The 20,297-nt window shown below is 41.8% G+C and overlaps 1 protein-coding gene across 4 annotated transcripts in view; it reads right to left on the reverse strand.

Annotated features, from left to right (window-relative positions):
- Positions 1-20,297, reverse strand: part of LOC117291804 (baculoviral IAP repeat-containing protein 6-like) — a 67,520-nt gene that overhangs the window by 26,797 nt on the left and 20,426 nt on the right. For 3 of the 4 annotated variants that reach the window (XM_033773729.1, XM_033773746.1, XM_033773721.1), the window contains exons 18-38: positions 19,392-19,646; positions 18,473-18,807; positions 16,888-17,045; positions 16,219-16,491; positions 15,308-15,419; positions 14,386-14,600; positions 13,396-13,743; positions 12,647-12,883; positions 11,726-11,907; positions 10,797-10,930; positions 9,969-10,136; positions 9,490-9,650; positions 8,601-8,705; positions 7,931-8,143; positions 7,233-7,416; positions 6,097-6,249; positions 4,261-4,495; positions 3,673-3,802; positions 2,918-3,145; positions 810-1,166; positions 244-380 (exon numbers count right to left, since the gene is read on the reverse strand). In XM_033773729.1, the coding sequence (XP_033629620.1) occupies positions 244-380; positions 810-1,166; positions 2,918-3,145; positions 3,673-3,802; positions 4,261-4,495; positions 6,097-6,249; positions 7,233-7,416; positions 7,931-8,143; positions 8,601-8,705; positions 9,490-9,650; positions 9,969-10,136; positions 10,797-10,930; positions 11,726-11,907; positions 12,647-12,883; positions 13,396-13,743; positions 14,386-14,600; positions 15,308-15,419; positions 16,219-16,491; positions 16,888-17,045; positions 18,473-18,807; positions 19,392-19,646 (4,320 nt within the window). The remainder of the gene's footprint in view (positions 1-243; positions 381-809; positions 1,167-2,917; positions 3,146-3,672; positions 3,803-4,260; positions 4,496-6,096; positions 6,250-7,232; positions 7,417-7,930; positions 8,144-8,600; positions 8,706-9,489; positions 9,651-9,968; positions 10,137-10,796; positions 10,931-11,725; positions 11,908-12,646; positions 12,884-13,395; positions 13,744-14,385; positions 14,601-15,307; positions 15,420-16,218; positions 16,492-16,887; positions 17,046-18,472; positions 18,808-19,391; positions 19,647-20,297) is intronic. The other variant, XM_033773738.1, reaches the window with a different exon arrangement.

The following is a 20,297-nucleotide window of genomic DNA, read 5'->3' on the forward strand; positions in this document are numbered from 1 at the left end:
TACAAATTTTCATGTCACAAATTTGCAGAGAATAATTCGCAACAGTTGAACTGTGTTTAAATCCTGTGAAACATGCGCTGCAAATTCACAATGACTAGAATAAGAATTGTCGTCTAGTTACTTGATCACAATTTTTTTATTTTGTGCAACACATAATCCTATGTGCAGCCAAATTTGCTTTGCATTCGAAAGAAGTATGAACCGGGTTTAACACGGTTTAATAAAATTTCCAGTCACACTTACTGTGGCTCAGCCAGAATCTGTACCACTCTGAGTAGAAGGCTGTTCAAGTCAGGTGCATTGGTGGCTGGAGCGGAGGCTAGTCTCAGCTTTAGTCTGACTAGGAATTCATACATTGCCTGAGTGACAGTTGGGCCAACCTAGAGAAGAACAAAAAACAGTCAATGTCAATTTTAATAAAAGGTAAGTTACAAAATGTAACAGCGTTGGTGTGTTCTACTGGAAATCATGAAGTAAGGCAGGTTACCGTGTTCCAGTGGTTAGCCTGCAGGACTTGCAATCAAAATGTTGTGGGTTCGAATCCTACCAAGCTAACCGCTGAATTCACAATGACTAGAATAAGTATTGTCGTCTAGTTACTGAATAACTGAATAACAATTTCTTGATTTGTGCAACTCGTAATCACAGCGATAATTCAATCTTAGTATGAGAGAGATTGGCTGTTGCAAGCTTGGCGTTTATATCCCCTTGTAGGAGTTTGCCGAGTTCCCTTGAAGAGAAGATCATTAAGATAGACGGACATACAGGTTAAAACTATCCACAAGGAAACTTTTTTCTCTCAAATTTACCTGTTGATAGTGCAGACTTCCTACTGGCCCATGCATGGTGCTACCGGACAAGAAATGAACCAGAACGGCGATCAGCGACCCATGGCTCAGGATGACCCCGGCGGCGCTCTGCGACTTCCCGTCGACCTCCGTCTTGCTGTTGACCAGCGCCAGCAGGCAGTGGAACGCAAGACACCACGTGTGGACGGGCAGGTTGACGTTCCAGGCGAGGGCGTGCAGGAGGCAGCCGATGGAGTCCGCGCTGAGGGTGACTACGGGTACCAGACTGGTGTCGAAGGCGCCGTCCTGTTTGGACTCGTTCTCCTGGCCGACCTCGTTCAGAGTTAGCCAGAGTTTCAACAAAGCATCCAAGTGTACCTACCAAAAAATAATCAATGGTTAGTTACATTTTGGTCGTATTGTACTCTCTCCAAATAAAGTGGACTAGGGTTCAAATCCCAACAGAATCTGGAATAGGGTTCAAATCGAATAGGGTTCAAATCCCAACAGAACCTGGAATAGGGTTCAAATCCCAACAGAACCTGGAATAGGGTTCAAATCCCAACAGAACCTGGAATAGGGTTCAAATCCCAACAGAACCTGGAATAGGGTTCAAATCCCAACAGAACCTGGAATAGGGTTCAAATCCCAACAGAACCTGGAATAGGGTTCAAATCCCAACAGAACCTGGAATAGGGTTCAAATCCCAACAGAACCTGGAATAGGGTTCAAATCCCAACAGAACCTGGAATAGGGTTCAAATCCCAACAGAACCTGGAATAGGGTTCAAATCCCAACAGAACCTGGAACAACATTATTGGTGATTTCAGTCAGACTGCATTCAAATAAAGTGGAATAGGGTTCAAATCCCAACAGAACCTGGAACAACATTTTTGGTGATTTCAGTCAGACTGCATTCAAATAAAGTGGAATAGGGTTCAAATCCCAACAGAACCTGGAACAACATTATTGGTGATTTCAGTCAGACTGCATTCAAATAAAGTGGAATAGGGTTCAAATCCCAACAGAACCTGGAACAACATTATTGGTGATTTCAGTCAGACTGCATTCAAATAAAGTGGAATAGGGTTCAAATCCCAACAGAACCTGGAACAACATTATTGGTGATTTCAGTCAGACTGCATTCAAATAAAGTGGAATAGGGTTCAAATCCCAACAGAACCTGGAACAACATTATTGGTGATTTCAGTCAGACTGCATTCAAATAAAGTGGCATAGGGTTCAAATCCCAACAGAACCTGGAACAACATTATTGGTGATTTCAGTCAGACTGCATTCAAATAAAGAGGAATAGGGCTCAAATCCCAACAGAACCTGGAACAACATTATTGGTGATTTCAGTCAGACTGCATTCAAATAAAGTGGAATAGGGTTCAAATCCCAACAGAACCTGGAACAACATTATTGGTGATTTCAGTCAGACTGCATTCATACCCCCTTTTCGTTACCATTGGCTACTAAAGTAAACCAAAATTACACAAACAAAACAATCAGGTCTGAGCATAAAGACCTTTTTTGTACAAAAAGAAATAGATCTGATCTTTTCGGTGGTGATATATAAAATTAAGATTGCTTTCATGCAATCCTTTCAACATTTTCAAAATGGAGTGTAAAGATTGCATATGCCAAAACACCTATAGAGTACTGTATGCTTACTTATCTTCCAGTGCGCGCTTATCCTCCAATCAGATGCTTGAACCGGAGTGTGACAGTAAGCCATAACCTACTCCCAGTTCTAATATAGTTCTCTCCGTTTTGTGAGTGTCAATGCGTCACACTCTGCATACGGTCAGTGCCAAAATTACATTCTAAACTATGCCCGTGCATGCTGTTTTCGTCTTTATGAGGTTGACTTAAGGAGGCTGGAAGATAAACGTGTTATCACACGGGCCCGTGGAATACGGAAAAATATAGCGCGTCTGCGTCCCATATCAAACTCGGCATTTGGCCTCATTGGATATTGGACGCAGAAGCGCTATATTTTTTCCGTATTTCACTCACGCTAGTGTGATAACTTATAATGTACAGATGGGTGCTTCTACTATTAATAGGCAAATTAGATCAAAGATAGTGGACCTAGCTGTGTATTAACGGATCTCTCTGGTTACCTGATTAGTCGGGAGTCTGGTAAACAGCTGATCAAAGCAGCTACTAAGCATCTTGCTGGATGTCATTGAGCCACGCCGAGGCAGGGCACTAGACGCCTCCATGGTGGGGCCCATCTCAGGTGTGAATGTCTCCTCTGATTTGGAGGGTGCAGCTTGTGGGGTGAGAGGGAGGGGTACTGTACCCATGAGGGTCTGGCTGACATGGTTGGCCTCCATTAGAGATGTGACCTGCAAAGGGAATCGTGAAATGACAGTTAGATATCCCTTAGTATGAGGTCTAGTGTACTGGGCCTAATTTCATAAAGTTGTTAAGCAGAAAATGCTGCAAAGCAATTTTCTTTGCTGAGCAAAACCTAGGTAAAATTTACAACAATGCAAACTTTATGGAATTTTGGCTTGTAACCTTTTTTTGCTAAGTAAGATTTGGCTGTGCTTAGCAAGTTTTTATGCTTACAGGCTTTATGAAATTGGGCCCTGGACTCAAGGTCTGGGACCCATTTCATTGAGCTGCTTAAGCAGAAAATATCGCAAAATAATTTCCCTATGCAGAAATTAGCAGGATACCAGTCATTAAGTGTACCTGTGGCATGGAAGTTTGGCTGGTAACCTTATTTTAGTAAGCATAATTTTGTTGTGCTAATAGTAACTTTTGTGTGATTCAGCAAGTCTATGAAAATTGGCTCTGGTGTTGTTGAAATGTGTAGATTCAGGTTCTGGTCATGATCTTGAGCAAGACACTTAGCCTTTGACCTTACCTTCAAATACCACTCTACTTGCATTTCCAGACCTTGCTCTAGCCTGGCGTCCATTGCCATGGACACGTTCGGCATACAGGTTAGGGCTACTTTGGATGGATCTCCATTGTTGTTTCCAGCTTTGGTGAACCTGTTGGGAGTAACAAAAGTTATAACTGCTTAGAAGTTTGAAAGAAGAACAAGTTTGTATGAAACTTTATATCATTCATTTCATTTGTGTGTTAGATTTGAATTTTGTCTGGTACAAGTTACCACTTAAATTTGAATTTCTCAGACTATCTGAACAGTTGCTATGTCACATGATTAGGGGCAAGCTTTTGCGTAGTTACGTAAGAGACGACCTCTTTCGACCTGTTAGTTTTACATCACGGTCGCTGTAAGTTGACAAAGATGTCTTATGTGCATCCCCATTGGATTTTATTTCTACAGACAAGGTACTCCTACAAAAACACGTCTAATTGGAACACAGCTTAAGAGACAATTGCCGATTCAAACATACAGTGTAAATCTAGGCAGTAAAACTGCCGACAGGAGCCTCCTATTGAAGACGAAACCCAAAGACTTTTCTGAATTCAACATATTGTTTACCTGCCGCCTTTCCGAAGCATACCGCTACCGGTGCTGCCAAACGGAATCATGGACTGGATGCCGCCAAACTTACAGGCTACCTTATTGAAATCTTGTAGCTTCTCATGCCATATGTCGATATCGTCGTACTTGGTTGAGCCGTAGATCACATCCATGAACTGGAGGTCATAAGGGTCAGAGGCCGTCCCCGAAGAAAAGTCTGAGAGCTCAGGGTCACCCAATGGGTTCATGGGCTCTACAAAGGACAAACAACAAAGTACAAATGAAATGTAGCACTTATTATAATGCCTAACATTAACAAAAGGAGGGCAACATAAGAAAAGAAAAAAAACCCAGACCAACGACAGGCAATAGAGAAACAAAAGGAGGAGCAAATTAGGATGGTTCTGGAAATAAAAATGTATTGAGGAGGCATTTAAACACAGCCAACGACGCAGCTTCTCTCAGACTTGGTGGTAGTGCGAAGGCTGTGTCCCGGCTTTCCTTTTGGATCTAGGAATGGAGAGCCGGGTCAAGTCTGATGAGGAGCGGAGTCGATGGCTGTGTGCATCAGAAATACCATATTGTAAGTGAACCAAATTAACAAGATACGAGGGAGCTTGAGCATGGAGAATTTTGTAAATCAGAGTGAACATTTTGAAACAGATTCTTTCCTTAACAGGTAGCCAATGTAGATCTGTCAGCAGGCTACCAGAAGGCTGGTCCCGTCCACATCCAAAGACTAGCCGAGCAGCTTTATTTTGCAAGCGTTGTAGGCGTTTTAGATCAACTATGCGTGCTCCATACAACATGAAATTAGCATAGTCAAGGCGGGAAAGGACCAGACTTCTGACAGCATGGTTTGTTCTCGAGAGGTGTCACCTTGGATGGAAATTCGAGTCACACGGTCCCTGAGGTATGTGCAGAACCAAGAATTAACACTACCTATAATTCCAAATTGACTGCAAAGTCTCTGCAGGAGGATGTCATGATCGACGGTGTCGAAAGCGGCCGACATGTCAAGTAAAACCATGAGAACAGCTTTGTTGTTGTCAAGAGACAAGAGAATATCATGGCTTTTCAAATACATCTACATTTGGTTCCTTCTGGTTGATTTGATTGAGTTGAATAAAAACATGGCTGCTCTAAAGAATTATTGCACTCATCGGCACTCTAGGGTGTTAAATATCCTCTCTGGGATTGTTTAGTTACATATAAGTAGGATTTGAAACTTTGCATGGTGGAAATTCGCCTCCACAGTACTTAAGCAGCATGCAGCATCAGAGCCCAGCTTTCTGCAGAAGACAATCAGAGCATACTGATCGAAATGTAGAGTGGAAACCAACGGTTCTTTTCAGAACCACCCCAACGTATTAGAGATCGTCATTACATGGTGTTACCGCAAACCTTTCCATATAGTTACATATAACTTAATAACTTGTACCCAAAAGGGGGGAGGAATGAACAACAACAGTTAAACTGGCACTATTATTACCATGCATTTGTCGCTGAAAATAACTTTTCTTTCCTTTTTTTTAATTTGAAACTAAAAATTCAAGATGCAATGACATACAAATGCAAGAATTTCCGCATGTTAGTTTGATTGTATACAGCTACGTTTATATAGAATTAAAACAATCGAGTGGTTCCAAAAAAAAACAAAGGTGTACTTTGCCAGAATATAAAAGAGGAAATCACATGAGTGTTTGAAAATTTGCATGCCTGTAGACACTGTTGATTTTGTTGGATGCTTTTCTGTGCATTGTCTTCTTTGTTTGTTCTTTGTTGCTTACGGAATAAAACATAAAATAAAAAAATGTGTTACGTTGGAAAAACCAAAATGATAGAAATGGCTACCTTCAAATCCGTCATCTGTAGGTCCACTAGCTCCGGCCACAGCCTCCAGGTCCTCCTGGGTGGCATCTGTGTCGAGCTCCTCCTCGATATCTGGCTCTTCTTGCCCCCCTACGGCTCCCAGAGACTCCAGCGTGAAAGGAAACAGCTTCTCTCCTAATGGTGTAAGAAGAAAAAACTAAGTGGTCAAGTCTTAGAATTCTAGTCGTACATACAGTCAATAAGGAGAAAAAATGTGTCTTTTCAAATATGGTTGTCTGATTTTTTTATAAGACCGGAAACAACTAAAATTTCTTTCTATTGGGGAAGGAATTATCGAGTAAATGGGTTTTAACAGGACGCCTTAAGGGCAGAATTCCGCAATAAGCAGAGCCATAAAATAGTACTCTGCTTCATAAGAACAACCTGGGGAGCTAGGTAATCGATCAAGGCTTTCGCTAAGTGGATCAAGGAGACTTCTCGTTATTCACTTCACTGCCACCGAGTTAGTTATTTATTGGTCTCAACGTTTCGACTTGCTTGATCTGGTCATAATCAGGAGACTGAAATTTGTTAAAGCCATTATACACTTTCGGTACAGAAAAAAAAAAAAAAATCCACAGATTTACAAATAACTCACAGGGTTTACAGAAGGTAATGGTGAAAGACTTCTCTTGAAATATTATTCCATGAAATGCTTTACTTTTTGAGAAAACATTAAAACAATACCAATTCTCGATATCAAGAATTACGGGTTTAATTTAAACACATGTCATGACATGGTGAAACGTGCGGAAACAAGGATGGGTTTTCCCGTTATTTTCTCCTGACTCTGATGACCTATTGAGCCTAAATTTTCACAGGTTTGTTATTTTATATATAAGTTGTGATACACGAAGTGTGGGCCATGGACAATACTGTTTACCGAAAGTGTCTAATGGCTTTAAGATGCCTTTCAGATGAATGAACAAATGTGAACACAGTTCTTGCATAACAATGGGAAAACTCTAAATCAGCCCACATAGGGTTCGAACTTGAGGGAGAGTCCACAATACCACAGGACATGAATGACTAGACTTAAGAAAACCGTCATGTACACAGTTTAAGATTTGAACTGTCAAAACTTGAAGAAAAAAAAAAATTTCAAGCCCCGCTGTTACCTTCCAATGTATCTTGTAAGAAGTACGTGATCACCATGATGGCCCAGGGACCGCCCCACGATGACGTGCCCCTGTTGTACTCGGTGCCCACACACGGAGTGAGGAGTTGTATCAGCTGCTCGCTGGTCGCAATCTCTGAGAGTGAGATGGCTGGTCGCGTTGAGTTGGCAACTCTCGCCAAAACCTGTAGATAGAAAATTTATGCAAGAATTTAAAGAACAAAGCAAAGCTCAACTAAAGCAGACTTCCTGCGAAAGCAAATACCATATGAATTTTGCAGTCACATGCTGTTTATGCTGTGAATGTCTTGCATAAGTTGAGCACATTTCAGCTGACGCGAATCATTCGTTGCGAGTTTGCGACGTCAAAATTTGTATGGCATTCACAGGAAGTATGAACCGGGCTTCAGACAGACTTTTAAATTCACAAATGTTATTTCCATTTTTTTCTGTTTAAAGAGAAGGCCAAAACAAAATTTAATTGAGTTGTGTGAGTTTTTGAGTTTGGCTTGTCGTGGTTGGGCAGATTATGTCAACTGCAATTTGTGTAGTTCAAACATTGGTGTTACCCATTCCCAGGGTTACGGGTATGTTCCATTTTGGAATAAAACAAGAAATCAAATCAAATCAATAATTATGATAACAGCTAGAGCAGCGAAGCTGCCATGGCACTGCTGATCACCCAAAAGGATTTCTAACCTTGCAGGCGAAGAGGAATAGGTCTGCATGGCAAGTAGAGTCCATGACCAGGAGTAGCTGCATCAGTCCCTGCACCACCGGGATGCACTTATCCCTGGGTAGGTTCACCTCGGGAAGGCGGATATCAGGCACCTCGGGAGCGTCTGTCAGCGTGCCTCGCGAGCGAATGTTGCGCTCGGTGTAACGCCGGATGTGAAGAATGTCACGTAGATGCTGAGGACAAGGAAAGTAAAGAAACGAAAGTTGAAACTTTGTGGGGATGCAATCTAGTAGGGTTTGAGTAGGAGTACATGTAGGAGTTGATACTCTGCATGGTGGAGATACAATCTAGTAGTTTTCCATAACACCATGTACATGAGATTCACAAAACACAATGAATACACAATAGGAGGGGGGTACACCACGCCCCATAATGAGCACCAAATGTTACAAAATACTCAAAAAATACTTTGCTATTGCCATGTTGGAAAGATTCTCTATTGCCGCACTAAAGCCAGGTTCATACTTCCTGCAAATGCAAAGTTGACTTGGGCTCAACTCCTGCAAAACATTCGCTGCGAAAACAGCCCTTTGTCGTCAAAATTTGTATCACATTCGCTTCGCAGGAAGTATGAACCAGGCTTTTGGACCACTAAAACTCTCGAGATTGACCCGGCATTTCATGTCTTACCTTGGATACATGCAGCTGTAATTTCTTCTTTAGATGTGCCTCGACTGCCGAGTCTGAATCCTTGCCTCCTTCAGCCATCTTGACTTGAATTGCTTTCTTCATACTCTGTAAAGACACAAAGCACCAGGCTAGTGAAAATCTGCGCATCAGTGCAAAAATGTTCTATCTCCATTTGGCACAAATTTCAAATCTCGCACAACTTGTTTGGTTTTACATTTTTTTGTATATTAATACTGTAATATTGTATGTTTTTAGTGGTTCAACTGGACATCAGTGGAAAACAGCTTTCATGCTCTGTGAACAAAATGTTGTATTTTTGTATATAGTTCTGGCAATGCAACCAAGGCATGCCTCATATGTGAACTTAATCACTGCAGCTCACAAGCCTGAGGAAACCTGTAAACAAGTGTGCTTGATTTGTGAACCAAAAGCACTGGGGTTAAAGCCATTGGACCCTTTCAGTAAACAGTATTGTCCAAGGCCCACACTTCGTGTATCACAATTTATATATAAAATAACAAACCTGTGAAACTTTAGGCTCAATCGGTCATCGGAGTCGGGAGAAAATAACGGGAAAACCCACTCTTGTATCCGCAGGTTTCGCCGTGTCATGACATGTGTTTAAAATAATTCCATAATTCTCGATATCGAGAATTGATATTGTTTTACTGTTTTCTCAAAAAGTAAAGCATTTCATGGAATAATATTTCAAGAGAAGTCTTCACCACTACCTTCTGTAAACCCTGTAAGTGATTTGTCATTCTGTGAACTTTTTTTTTCTCTTCTGTACGGAAAGGGTCCAATTACTTTAACCCCCTACTCTTCCATGACAAGTGTTCTGGCAATCTTTCATAAAAAAAAAAATAATACAAGAATAAAAAATTGCTACCTGGAGTTTAGCAAGTTGCTCCTTGTGCAGCAGCAGCTGTCGTTTCAACTTGTTGTGAATGCGGATCTGTGTGCTGGCCCGGTTACCATGGGCGATAGGATTGTTTGCTACCTGAGGGGTGCTTGCCATGAAGTTCCAATGAGCGCTGGCCGAGGACGAACCTGAAATCAATGACGATGTTTTTTTAAAATCAACTCATGTTGGGGATCAGGTTGGGTCAGGGGAGGTTCTTTTCCTGCCTTTCACCCTTTGTGGACCCCGGTTCGAATCCCACCTGACTGACTGAGTTTCCCCATTTGGGGTTTTCCTCCAACATCTAAAACTTAGCATTTCCTCTTGTTTCCTGACCATCTTGTTATTGGTGCTAATTGTGCTATTGGAAGTGCAATAAATACGTGTTGACAATTTAAAGTGGCAATAGACTGTGTAAGTCTCGCGCTTATCGTAAAAAACTCCCTTCATGAAGGGAGTGTACTTACTTCGCTCTCTTTCCTTTGTCGAAGCCTTGGGGGTGGCACTGGTGGCAGCAGCTGCAGCCCCTGCCACATCCTCCTGATCGTCACTGGAGTTACTCGCTGCCGTGGTATGGTCCAGGGTACGAGACAGGAACAATAGCACCCATCCAATCAAGGCCATATCGAGGGAACCTTCAAGATAAAAACCATAAAAACTAATCATCCATTGGCAAGTTGGACAATCACTTTAAACTTACAGAATATACCAAGTTTATTCTAACAATATGTCAGAAGTGTGGAACTAGCCGATATACAAACAGTTCAATCTCTTATTTGGTTACAAACTATCAACAAAAAACTTCCCTAAAAAGTATTTGCCTTGAACTAGCCCATAAAATATTTTTACCTGACCTGAATGTTTCCTCTTTAAAAATTTTTTTTTTTAAAGTTTTAGGAGGAATTGGATTTGAAAAAGTTAAATTATATGCAAATAAATATTTATTACAATCTCGTTTTTTTACTCTTACACTAATGTGTATTGAGCACTGAAAACTCAGCACTTTCCCGAGGTCTGTGGGAAAAAAAAGATCCACAGGCAAATCTTGCATTGCTTACCACTAATGACTAAGACCACCAAGCTAGCGCAGCGATAAGAGACAAATCAAATCCTATGTTTTAGCAGCGGGTACTACAACGTTGCTTTTTTAGCTACAAGGTCTTGTAGATTTTCACCCATAAGTCGAGCCAAGGAGTGTTTATTACAAGGGTACCCAACCTTCCCACCCCCCCACAAAAAAAACAAAAACAACAACAACATCAAAAACAACAACAGCAAACCTAAATTAAACTTACCCCCTGCATGGACTGCGTCATTGATGAGAGGGGCCAGCAGTTTGGCTAGTAGGATAATGAGACTTTCCAGAACACTGGCGGAATTGTTGGATGCCAGTGACTTCTGGCCCAAGTAAGCCAGCAAGATGAACACTCTGAGAAGAAAATAAAGATAAAGAATCAGGAAATTTGCATCAGGGCCCACTTTCATAAAGACTGTAAGCACAAAAATTTGCTTAGCATGAAATTTATTCCTTGATAAAAACAGGAATACCAACCCAATTTTCATTTGATGCATATTGCTTTATACTGGTATTCAAATGTTGTTTGCTAAATCCTGAAAATCAGTTGGAAATTTGGTTAGTAATCTTGTTTTTATCAAGGAAGAAATTTCATGCTAAGCAAATTTTTGTGCCTACAGGCTTTATGAAATTGGGCCCAGATAATGTTTTTTTAATTTGTTATCAACACTACAGTATAGCTAGGGATCACACCCAAGTTTACGAAACAACCTGGGAAGGAGCAGGAGAGAGACCACCTAAAATGGATGTGACTTCTTATTTCAAAGGCACTGGACACCATCGGTAATTAATCAAAATAATTGTTTGCATAACAACTTTCTTGGTAACGAGCAATGGAGAGCTAATGATAGTATACAACATTGTGAGAAATGTCTCCCTCTGAAGTAACGTAGTTTTTGAGAAAGAGGTAATTTCTCACTCAAATAATAAAAGACTTCATGCATCTGAAAGCACACAAATTTGTGCAACAATGATGGTTTTTCTTTCATTATTCTCTTGCAACTTCGACGACCAATTGAGTCCAAACATTCACAGGTTTGTTATTTTATGCATATGTTGGCATACACCAAGTGAGAATACTGGTCTTTGAAAATTGCCAAAGTGCCTTTAAATATCAAGGAATAAACCAACAAAACAAATAAACATTACCTGTCTTGAGGAAACACAGCCGTCTGCTCTGAGGAGAAGAACTCCTGCAGTGAAGATGCCAAGAATCCACCCCACCATGGCTGGTTGCTGCATACTCTGACCAACAGTGTGCCTGTACGTAGTCTTAGCGATGGCGTTCCCATCACGCACAGATTCTTAAAGAGTGCCTTGCATGCTTTCTCCTGCAAAGATAAAAGTAGGTGTCATTTAGTATAGCTAGCTCTTTCAGCGCCCACTCTTTTTTGATTTGCTGATTTGTGTTGCCTTGGTAAAGTCATTAGTATTTCTTGAGTGATAATGCCTTCTTGAGATGACATTTATTTCGTTGGTCGTACATGTACGATTTTATGACACTTTTAGAGTACATACATGTGTCTACGATAATGGCGCTTTCTGAATACATAAAATAAATCATACATGTGTGACTTTGGCACTGAAAAAGTTAACAGGTCCTATGAAGTGGTATTTTTCTACATCACATTTTGGGGTGCTTAAAGGTATTGTAGTCCACTGGCGAGTTAGACAAAATTGCTCCTTTTCACAATAAATGAGGGGTACAGGTTGGGTCAGGGTATGGGACTAAGTTTAATGGATTTTGTTTCATTGTGTGTGGTCAACCGATCGCCGAACACATAGATTTTATCGCAAAAGAAGTTCGACAAAACCAAAATATTAATAAGTTCAGAAATTAGGGGATAAGATCAAAAAACGCACTTCTGCAAACTTCCACGCTTTTTTTTCTTGACACTTTGAAAATTGTGTGCATTAATACATGCTGGCTAGTGAAGAAAACTTGTGTGCAACCCAAAATTTGTGTTGACTCGTCCAGCGGGCGAAAGAAAAGAAAAAAGTTAAGGGAAACCCCTGAATAAACACTATGCGATCTTCTTAGTGTAAAATTATAATCTCACGGGCATTTACCTTTAATACATTCTGCAGACTCGGGGGCAGCATCCCTGTGGTGTTGGTCAAACTCAACAGTGTATCCAGTAAATATTCACAGAGCAGACGTAGCTGATCGGTCGGAGCCTCTTTGATGTCCGACGAGGCGGCTTCGTTGGAGTTCACCTTCTGTCGTTCCGCGGTCTCGCTGCCCTGCTGGAGGCGGAAGATGGTACGCTGGACTGCATTCAGTTGGGTTTGTAGCTGGACACATTCCTGATTTGGTAAAAACACAAAATGATAGCCGCTAAAATAGAGAATTAAAATTGCTCCAATATGGACCCAATATGGACCCCTGCTGCAACTAACACTAGCACCTTTGGTATGTTATTTTCATAGTGTAAGATGGACATTTGTAAAATAATGAGGACCCAACATGGACCACTGCGGCAACTAACAAAGACTTTGCTCGAGTTGATATGTCAGGCCATTAACTATTGGTTGCACTGGTTAGTAAAACAGTCCGCAACAGCTAAAGCCTGGTTCATACTCCCAGCGTATGCAAAGCGCATTTGACGTCACAATACTATTTTAGCAAGAGAGTTGAGCACAGTTCAACTGCTGCAAATTAATTGCAGTGAATTTGTGACATCAATATTCCTATCGCATTCACATTTGCAGGAAGTATGAGCTTAGTTCTATTTTCCTATTTTAAAGGAGATACATTTTGAGTGAATAATGGGAGATCGTGTTTTCATTGACTCGATGAAACAAAATATCTGACGTACCTCATATGCATGCCGGACCTCCTGACTACTGTCACTTCTGTCTTCTTTAAACTGTGAGGAGAACGAGCTCCCCTGGGGGAACCAGGAGCCCACAGACTGCAGCAGTTGCTGCAGCCTGCTGCAGGCCAGGCTGTAGCGGCACTGTATGTCTTCCTGCACGGCCAGCGCCATGTTCAGGTACTGCTTCTGCTGCAGCGCCTGGAGCCGGGATGCTGCTGCGATGTCGTCGCTGTCTGGCATCCGCTGCTGGCTGTTCTCAAACGGATAGATGTAGGTGTGACCATAGAAGACGCCCAGTGGAATCTTGGAGCGGACAGTGTTGCCACCGTAGCGACCGACAACAGTGAGCTACAAAATAAAAAAAGTAATGTCTCAGTGGTAAAGATACAGCTAGATTTCAACTGACATATTATCAGGATAATCATTCTAGTGCAAGAGGCTCGAGCACACATTCATGTTTATAAAACATGGTTCACATAACCCTTAGTGATTGGGTTAGTCTAGTTACTGAATCCCAACTTCTAGATTTGTGCAATTCATAATCATAAACATTAAACTAATGTTTGTATGAAAGAGATTGGCTGTTGCCAGCTTGGTGTTTATATCCCCATGTGGGAGTTTGCCAAGATCCCTTGACAGGGAGATGGTCATCTAACACCCGTTTCAAACAGGTGCGCCAGAGTCGCGCTGAACCAAATAGATTAGAGCGACTCTAGGTCCATCCAAAGAAATTCGTTTTCAGACAGGCAAACTTAACAACAGATTTACATTGGCTCGGCTCATGACAAGATTGACGTCTGAAACCAAGGCGCTCCAGAGAAGTTCCAAACGACTGCAACAGTCGATCTTTCAACTTTGATTGGCTATGTTTTAGATGGTGAACTTTTCATGTACTTCCGTCAGAATTTGGTTCGGCGTGACTCTGTACGCCTGTCTGAAACAGGTGTACACCAACAAACAAACAATCAAACAGACTGAGGCTAGGCTTACTTTCAGAAAGCGACAAGTTGCAGGAGGCAGAAGGTCATTCATGACCAGGTCCCGAGAGCCGATGTCCAGGGCAACGGCCAGCCTCCGGCCGTCCACTTCCTCACTCTTTGTCCACACATCAACGGAAAGCGAGGCCAGGTCGCCGCAAGCTGGTATGAAGATGTCGGTCAGCAGCACTGGGTGACCAAAATCCAGCACTGCAAATCTCCTGGCACCTATGACGGATATTAAAAAATATTCAATTCAATATACATTTATTTCCCCAAAACATTTCCACAATATTATAGTAATACATACAGGTATATATGTTAAGATACACTAAAGTGAGAATACTGGTCTTAACCAATCTTGTCCAGTGCCTTTAACTATTTAAATGATTTAGTGGATGGAAATTTGCATGGGCAATACAGAATATTGATTTTGGTTTTACCCATACACCGATGTGTGTTAGCACTGTATACTCAGTACTTACCCAAGCTCTGTGAAAAAAATCACAGGCATATTACTCGGGTGGGATTCGACCCACGACCCTTGCAATAGACCGATCCATTAAGCTCCGCCCCATTGCGTATTGACCAATCACAACGCAATGAAGGCCCGACACTAAGGTCCGACATGCGTGCGCGTATCTTGGCGCGCGTCAGTGTTGTGCAGAAAGGCATTGGAGAGCCCCCACGTGTTCTTGCTCACACTTGCGTCGTGGGCGGAGTCTACTGGATCGGTCTATTCTAGAGCAGTGTCTTACCAACTAGACCACAGAGATTGCCCAGTAACTAGAGGCTACAGAGCTTGGGAAAGTACTAAGTATACAGTGCTAACACACATCGGTGTACATGTGTATGGGTAAAACCAAAATTATAATTATTTAAATGATTGTTTGAATGTTTGTTTACCAACTGAAGGAAAGAAAGAGAGGCTTTACCTGAGTGCATTCTGTCCACGATCAGCACATGAGATGGCGGGGGGTTGAGCAAGTTACGCACCAGCAGTGGATTACTGGGTGTCACTTCTGGGTTCAGTTTGGAGTTGTCCCCCTGGAATAAGAATGGCAAAACATTAATTTGATAAAGCTGCCTATAGCACAAACTAGCTTGTTCCTTACAAGTACATGTACTAGAACAAGGTTACCAACCAAAATAACGTCTCACGTGTACCATCTGTGACTGGTATCCTGCTTAATTTAGCTCAAGCTCGTAAGTAAAATTAGTGCTTTGTCGCAGAAAATAATCGCTTGGTGTAATCTGGCAGTGAAACGCACTCATATGCATAAAATATTTGGGTAGGTTTATCATTTTGGCGTGTCGTGGCCGAGTGATCTACAATCCCGGCAAAAATGCTTGGGCCACCCATTCCCAACTTTACAATAAACATTCCCTGTCCACTTCCCCCAGACAATTAACATTATGTCCCCCGTCCCCCCGCTCAATGTTGATTGGAACGCAAAAGACTGTGCAATAACAGCCAACATTGAAAGGGGGTGGGGGGGGGGCCAGCAAGATGTGGCCGAGATTGTAGTTTACTGGACCCAAGCTCTGGTGTTGTCAGCAGCAGAAGTTGGGTTCGAATTCTGGTCATGACAACTTGCGCCCTTGAGCAGAGCACTTAGCCGTAAATGTTTCGAAAAAGATGAGAAGGTAGTTCATTCTGCTCTACCAGCCAGGCTCCTAGTGGATGATACTCATGCCTACTTCCTAAACGACTGTGAAGGGGTCTAACCCTGTTTCAGCCCCAGGAGTAGGTGGCAACGTGCCTCTGGCACCGTTGAGAGCAAACATCAGAAGATGAGAGTATCAATGCTGCAAATGGACTGTATAAAAAACCACCAAGCCGTACCTTTGTTTTTCCTTTCGGCGTCGAGCCCTTGCCTTTTTCCAATCCCTGGAGCACTCCGTACCCAAACATATCCCCGTAGTCCCAACCACCCGGAGGCGGGGGCATTGACAAGAACCCCATGCTCTCATTGGGCGGAGTCAGGGGCGGGGTCATGAAGAAGGGCGTGTTCTTGGGCGTGGCCGGAAGGAACTCCCCATACAGGTGGTTGCTGGGCATACTGTTTGCCGTTGCTGAGGCGCTGGTCTCTTGCAGCTTCTGCTCGAGTTTCTGCTTCTGAGTCAACACGTTCGAGAAACAAACAGAACAAATAAAATCAAACATCGCTTAGAAGTCCAAGGTCCCAAATACTTTTGTGACTTGACTTTATCAACAAGTAATATAACTTGTTTTTATCCTGACACAGATTTGTACAAAGGACTGTATACTCACTAAGTACTTTCCCAGAGTTCTGTGAAAAAAAATCCACAGGGAAATGTTCCATATGATTTTATCCTCATGTTTTTATGAATTAGACTTTAGTTTAAAAATGTATATAAAAATAAAAAAATTTAATAAACACAAAATTTAACAAATCTATTTTTTAAAGTTTTTGTAGTTATTCTTTTTTTCTAAAAAAAGAAGAAAAGGATTTCCACTTAAAAATGGAGAAAACACATCACTGTGACTAACCTGTTGGCTGAGTTTGATGAGAGTCTGTGTCTTGTGTTGCAGCAGCTGTAGTTGTTGCTCTGCTGAGGCCATGGTTGCTGACAGCGAGGAGGTTATGGACTCCGGCATAGTAGGGTTGCTGGTGTTGATTACCACAGAGCCCTGTACGCTGTCTGCGCCTAGAGACGTTGCAACACAAACATAGATAAAAATGGGATAGTTTTCTCCGCAAAAAAATCCTACAAAAACCTGCAAAATCCTATTAATGGCTTTCTCTAACGCTCCAAAAACCTGCAAAATCCTATTCATAAATACCTAAGACAGTTTATCCGTTCTGATTGGTCGAGAGGGCATCACGAGGGGTTGTTTGAACGGATGATATAACACCAGTAAAAAGTGTTATAAACATGGGCGTGACACACGAGCTTGCACCAGCGCTTATAAAACAGTTTCTTCATTCCTACTGGTCGAGAGCAACGGCTGAAACAGCTGTGCCACATAACGCAATACGCGCGACGCGCACATCATCTCCTTTATAAGGAGTTGTTTACCTGAGGGCCTTACCATTTCATAGCTGGAGGGGTGTTGTGTTGAAAAAAATCATTGAAGAATTATGATTTTTGCATTTATTTTACCTTTTGACCAAGAAGTGTTGATGTTTTTTGACCGAAAAGGTATTTATGAATGGGAATCAAAGTGTGTTGAATCGGTTTTCAACTAGTTGTTTAAAACCTGCCGAGGCCTGGTTCTTGATAATTTACCTCGACTTCGTCTCAGTAAAATTATCAAGTCCAGGCCTCGGCGCGACTTTAAACCACCAGTTGAAAACCTCTTCACCACACATTGATTCCCTTATTAATGGCTTTCTCTAACCCTCCAAAAACCTGCAAAATCCTATTCAAAAAGTTATCTAATTGCAGAGGACTGAGGCATGTAAGCCCCAAAACACTTCCTTATCACTGGGCGGTACCCACTTCATGAGGGGCCTCCTGGAGGTGGAACCGCTTCATTTCATGTGCTGTAGTACCAGCCCCTCATATCAGTCTTAAAGGCAGTGAACACTATTGGTAATTACTCAAAATAACGTTTAGCATAAAACCTTACTTGGTAACGAGTAATGGGGAGGGGTCGATGGTATAAAACACTGTGAGAAACGGCTCCTCTAAATTTCTCGTAGTTTTCGAGAAAGAAGTAATGTTCATCAAACTTGATTTTGAGACCTCCTAATTAGATTTTGAGGGACTTCTGGTAACACCATTCAAAGGCGTCGGTCAAGATGGAAAAAAGGGAATTCTCAAGTGGTAGGGAAAGCAAGTGTTAACAGGTGTGTCTTAAGTTGCTGCTGAGAGATGGAGATGTTGCCAAGTGCATATATAATTTAATATTTGTTCATGCTAACCTCTCCTTCTTTGTGATACTGTAAGTTAAACATTTTGTTATTGTTATAACCCTTCCCCAGGGTATGGTGTTTGTTCTGCTTCTGCGCCTGGAGTGTCACCCGTGACAGACACAGCGCATTATAAGTCTCCTTTATTTTTATTTTTATTAAAATTAACACAATACAATACAAGACACATATTATTATCATATTGGTTAATGAACTGACCTGATCCAACCCTCTCCACGTGGGTTCCATCGCTGGTACTACAGCACATGAAATGAAGCGGTTCCACCTCCAGGAGGCCCCTCATGAAGTGGGTACCGCTCAGTGGGCTGCTGGCGGGGTCACTGCTGAGCTTGCTACCCCCCTGGGAGCTGCCCTGCATGTCGGGTATGTCGTAGCTGAACCCGGAGGCCGGGATCCCCGGCGGATTGGGGAACGTGGGCGGAACGGCGTTGGATGTCGACGAGGCAGAGGAGCTGGATTTGGGGGCAGGGCTGACGACGGGGGGCTCCATGTCGAAGAGGATTGGATCCAGTGGGGTACCATAGAGTCCAAATCTATGAGTGTTAAAATAGACATTTGTTCCAATATTGGTTCCAACAAATAAATGTACCAAATATAGTTTAAGCATTGCATACATACAAACAGCGACTGAAACATCATCATTACAAATTTAACATACTTAGACTTTTAACGTTATTACCATAATGCAGGGGAAAATGTGAAGCATTGTGCTTTTAAGATTTTCCCTGTGACAGAAAAAGACTTGGACTGGACAAGGACATGAAACTCTTGACAGTTAGACAAACTGATGGATGAGACCACCCAGATAAGTAAATTGTTACATTGTATCAAGTAAAATTTTAAGTTTCTGGAGTAAACGGAATAATCTTAATTTGCAAAGGAATAACCAGACTGTCAAATTAATGTAACATTATTTCAGCACAAACAAAACTTGATTCATTTGATCCTATTTACTGATATTAATCGTTTTCAGAAAATCACAAGTTTTTGTAATCTAAAATCAAATCAGATTTCCTGGCAAAAAAAAAAATCACATCCCTGGAATATAACATCCTCACCTATGGATACTGTCTAGTTACCAACGTAAAAAAATATCTTGCTAAGGAGACTGACTGACCTTGATCTCAAGAGAGAATGCTCTGGCAGGGTCCTATCAGCCAGCTGCTGGGCGGACGCCATGAGTAGACTGGTGCACGCCTTGCCGGTCCTCTTGGGATCTTGCTGCTTGACCATCCCCAACATCAGGAAGAACCAGTGCATGGAACCAGACGAGATGGAGGCTAGGAGAGAGGGTAGGATGCGCAGAAGACTGTACAGGAGAGCCTGCTTGAAGCCCTGGTAGGGTCGCGGGTCTTGGCCACGCTTTGCGCATCTAGAAAATGGATTCGTATAAAAATTAACTACAACTCCATAATAATAATAATAAGTTTTTATATAGCGCTTTTACAGGAAGATCGAAGCGCTAAACAAGAATAGACAGATAACTATGAAGGCGTGAATAAGAAGTGGTTTCAGCACTTCCTAAATATAGAAATAGATTGGGAATTCCTGATGCTGATTGAAATGCTATTCTAACTTTTGGGGCCAGCTATTAAGAAAGACTTATCGTTGAGGGATTTGGAACTTAAAGGATTGTTAAGAAGAAGTTTGCTGTAGACGATCTGAGTCCTGCCATTCTTAAAGGAACGGTATATGTTTTGTAATCACTCATTAATGGCAATAAAAATATACTTGGTTAGACGTACAGCACCTTTGGATAGTATAAAGCATTTTAGGAATCATTTCACTTTGAAGTAATGTGGTTGAGGAAAAATACATATCAGTTTTTATGCCCTAAACAGCCGGTTTTAAGCAGCCAATTAAAGCCATTATACACTTTTGGTAAACAGTATTGTCCAAGTCCCACACTTCGTGTATCACAACTTATATAAAAAATAACAAACATGTGAAAATTTAGGTTCAATCGGTCATCGCTAACAAGAATTTATATTGTTTTAATTTTTTCTCAAAAAGTAAAACATTT

The sequence above is a fragment of the Asterias rubens genome, chromosome 1 (assembly GCF_902459465.1).
Source record: "Asterias rubens chromosome 1, eAstRub1.3, whole genome shotgun sequence".
NCBI classification, from domain to species: domain Eukaryota; kingdom Metazoa; phylum Echinodermata; class Asteroidea; order Forcipulatida; family Asteriidae; genus Asterias; species Asterias rubens.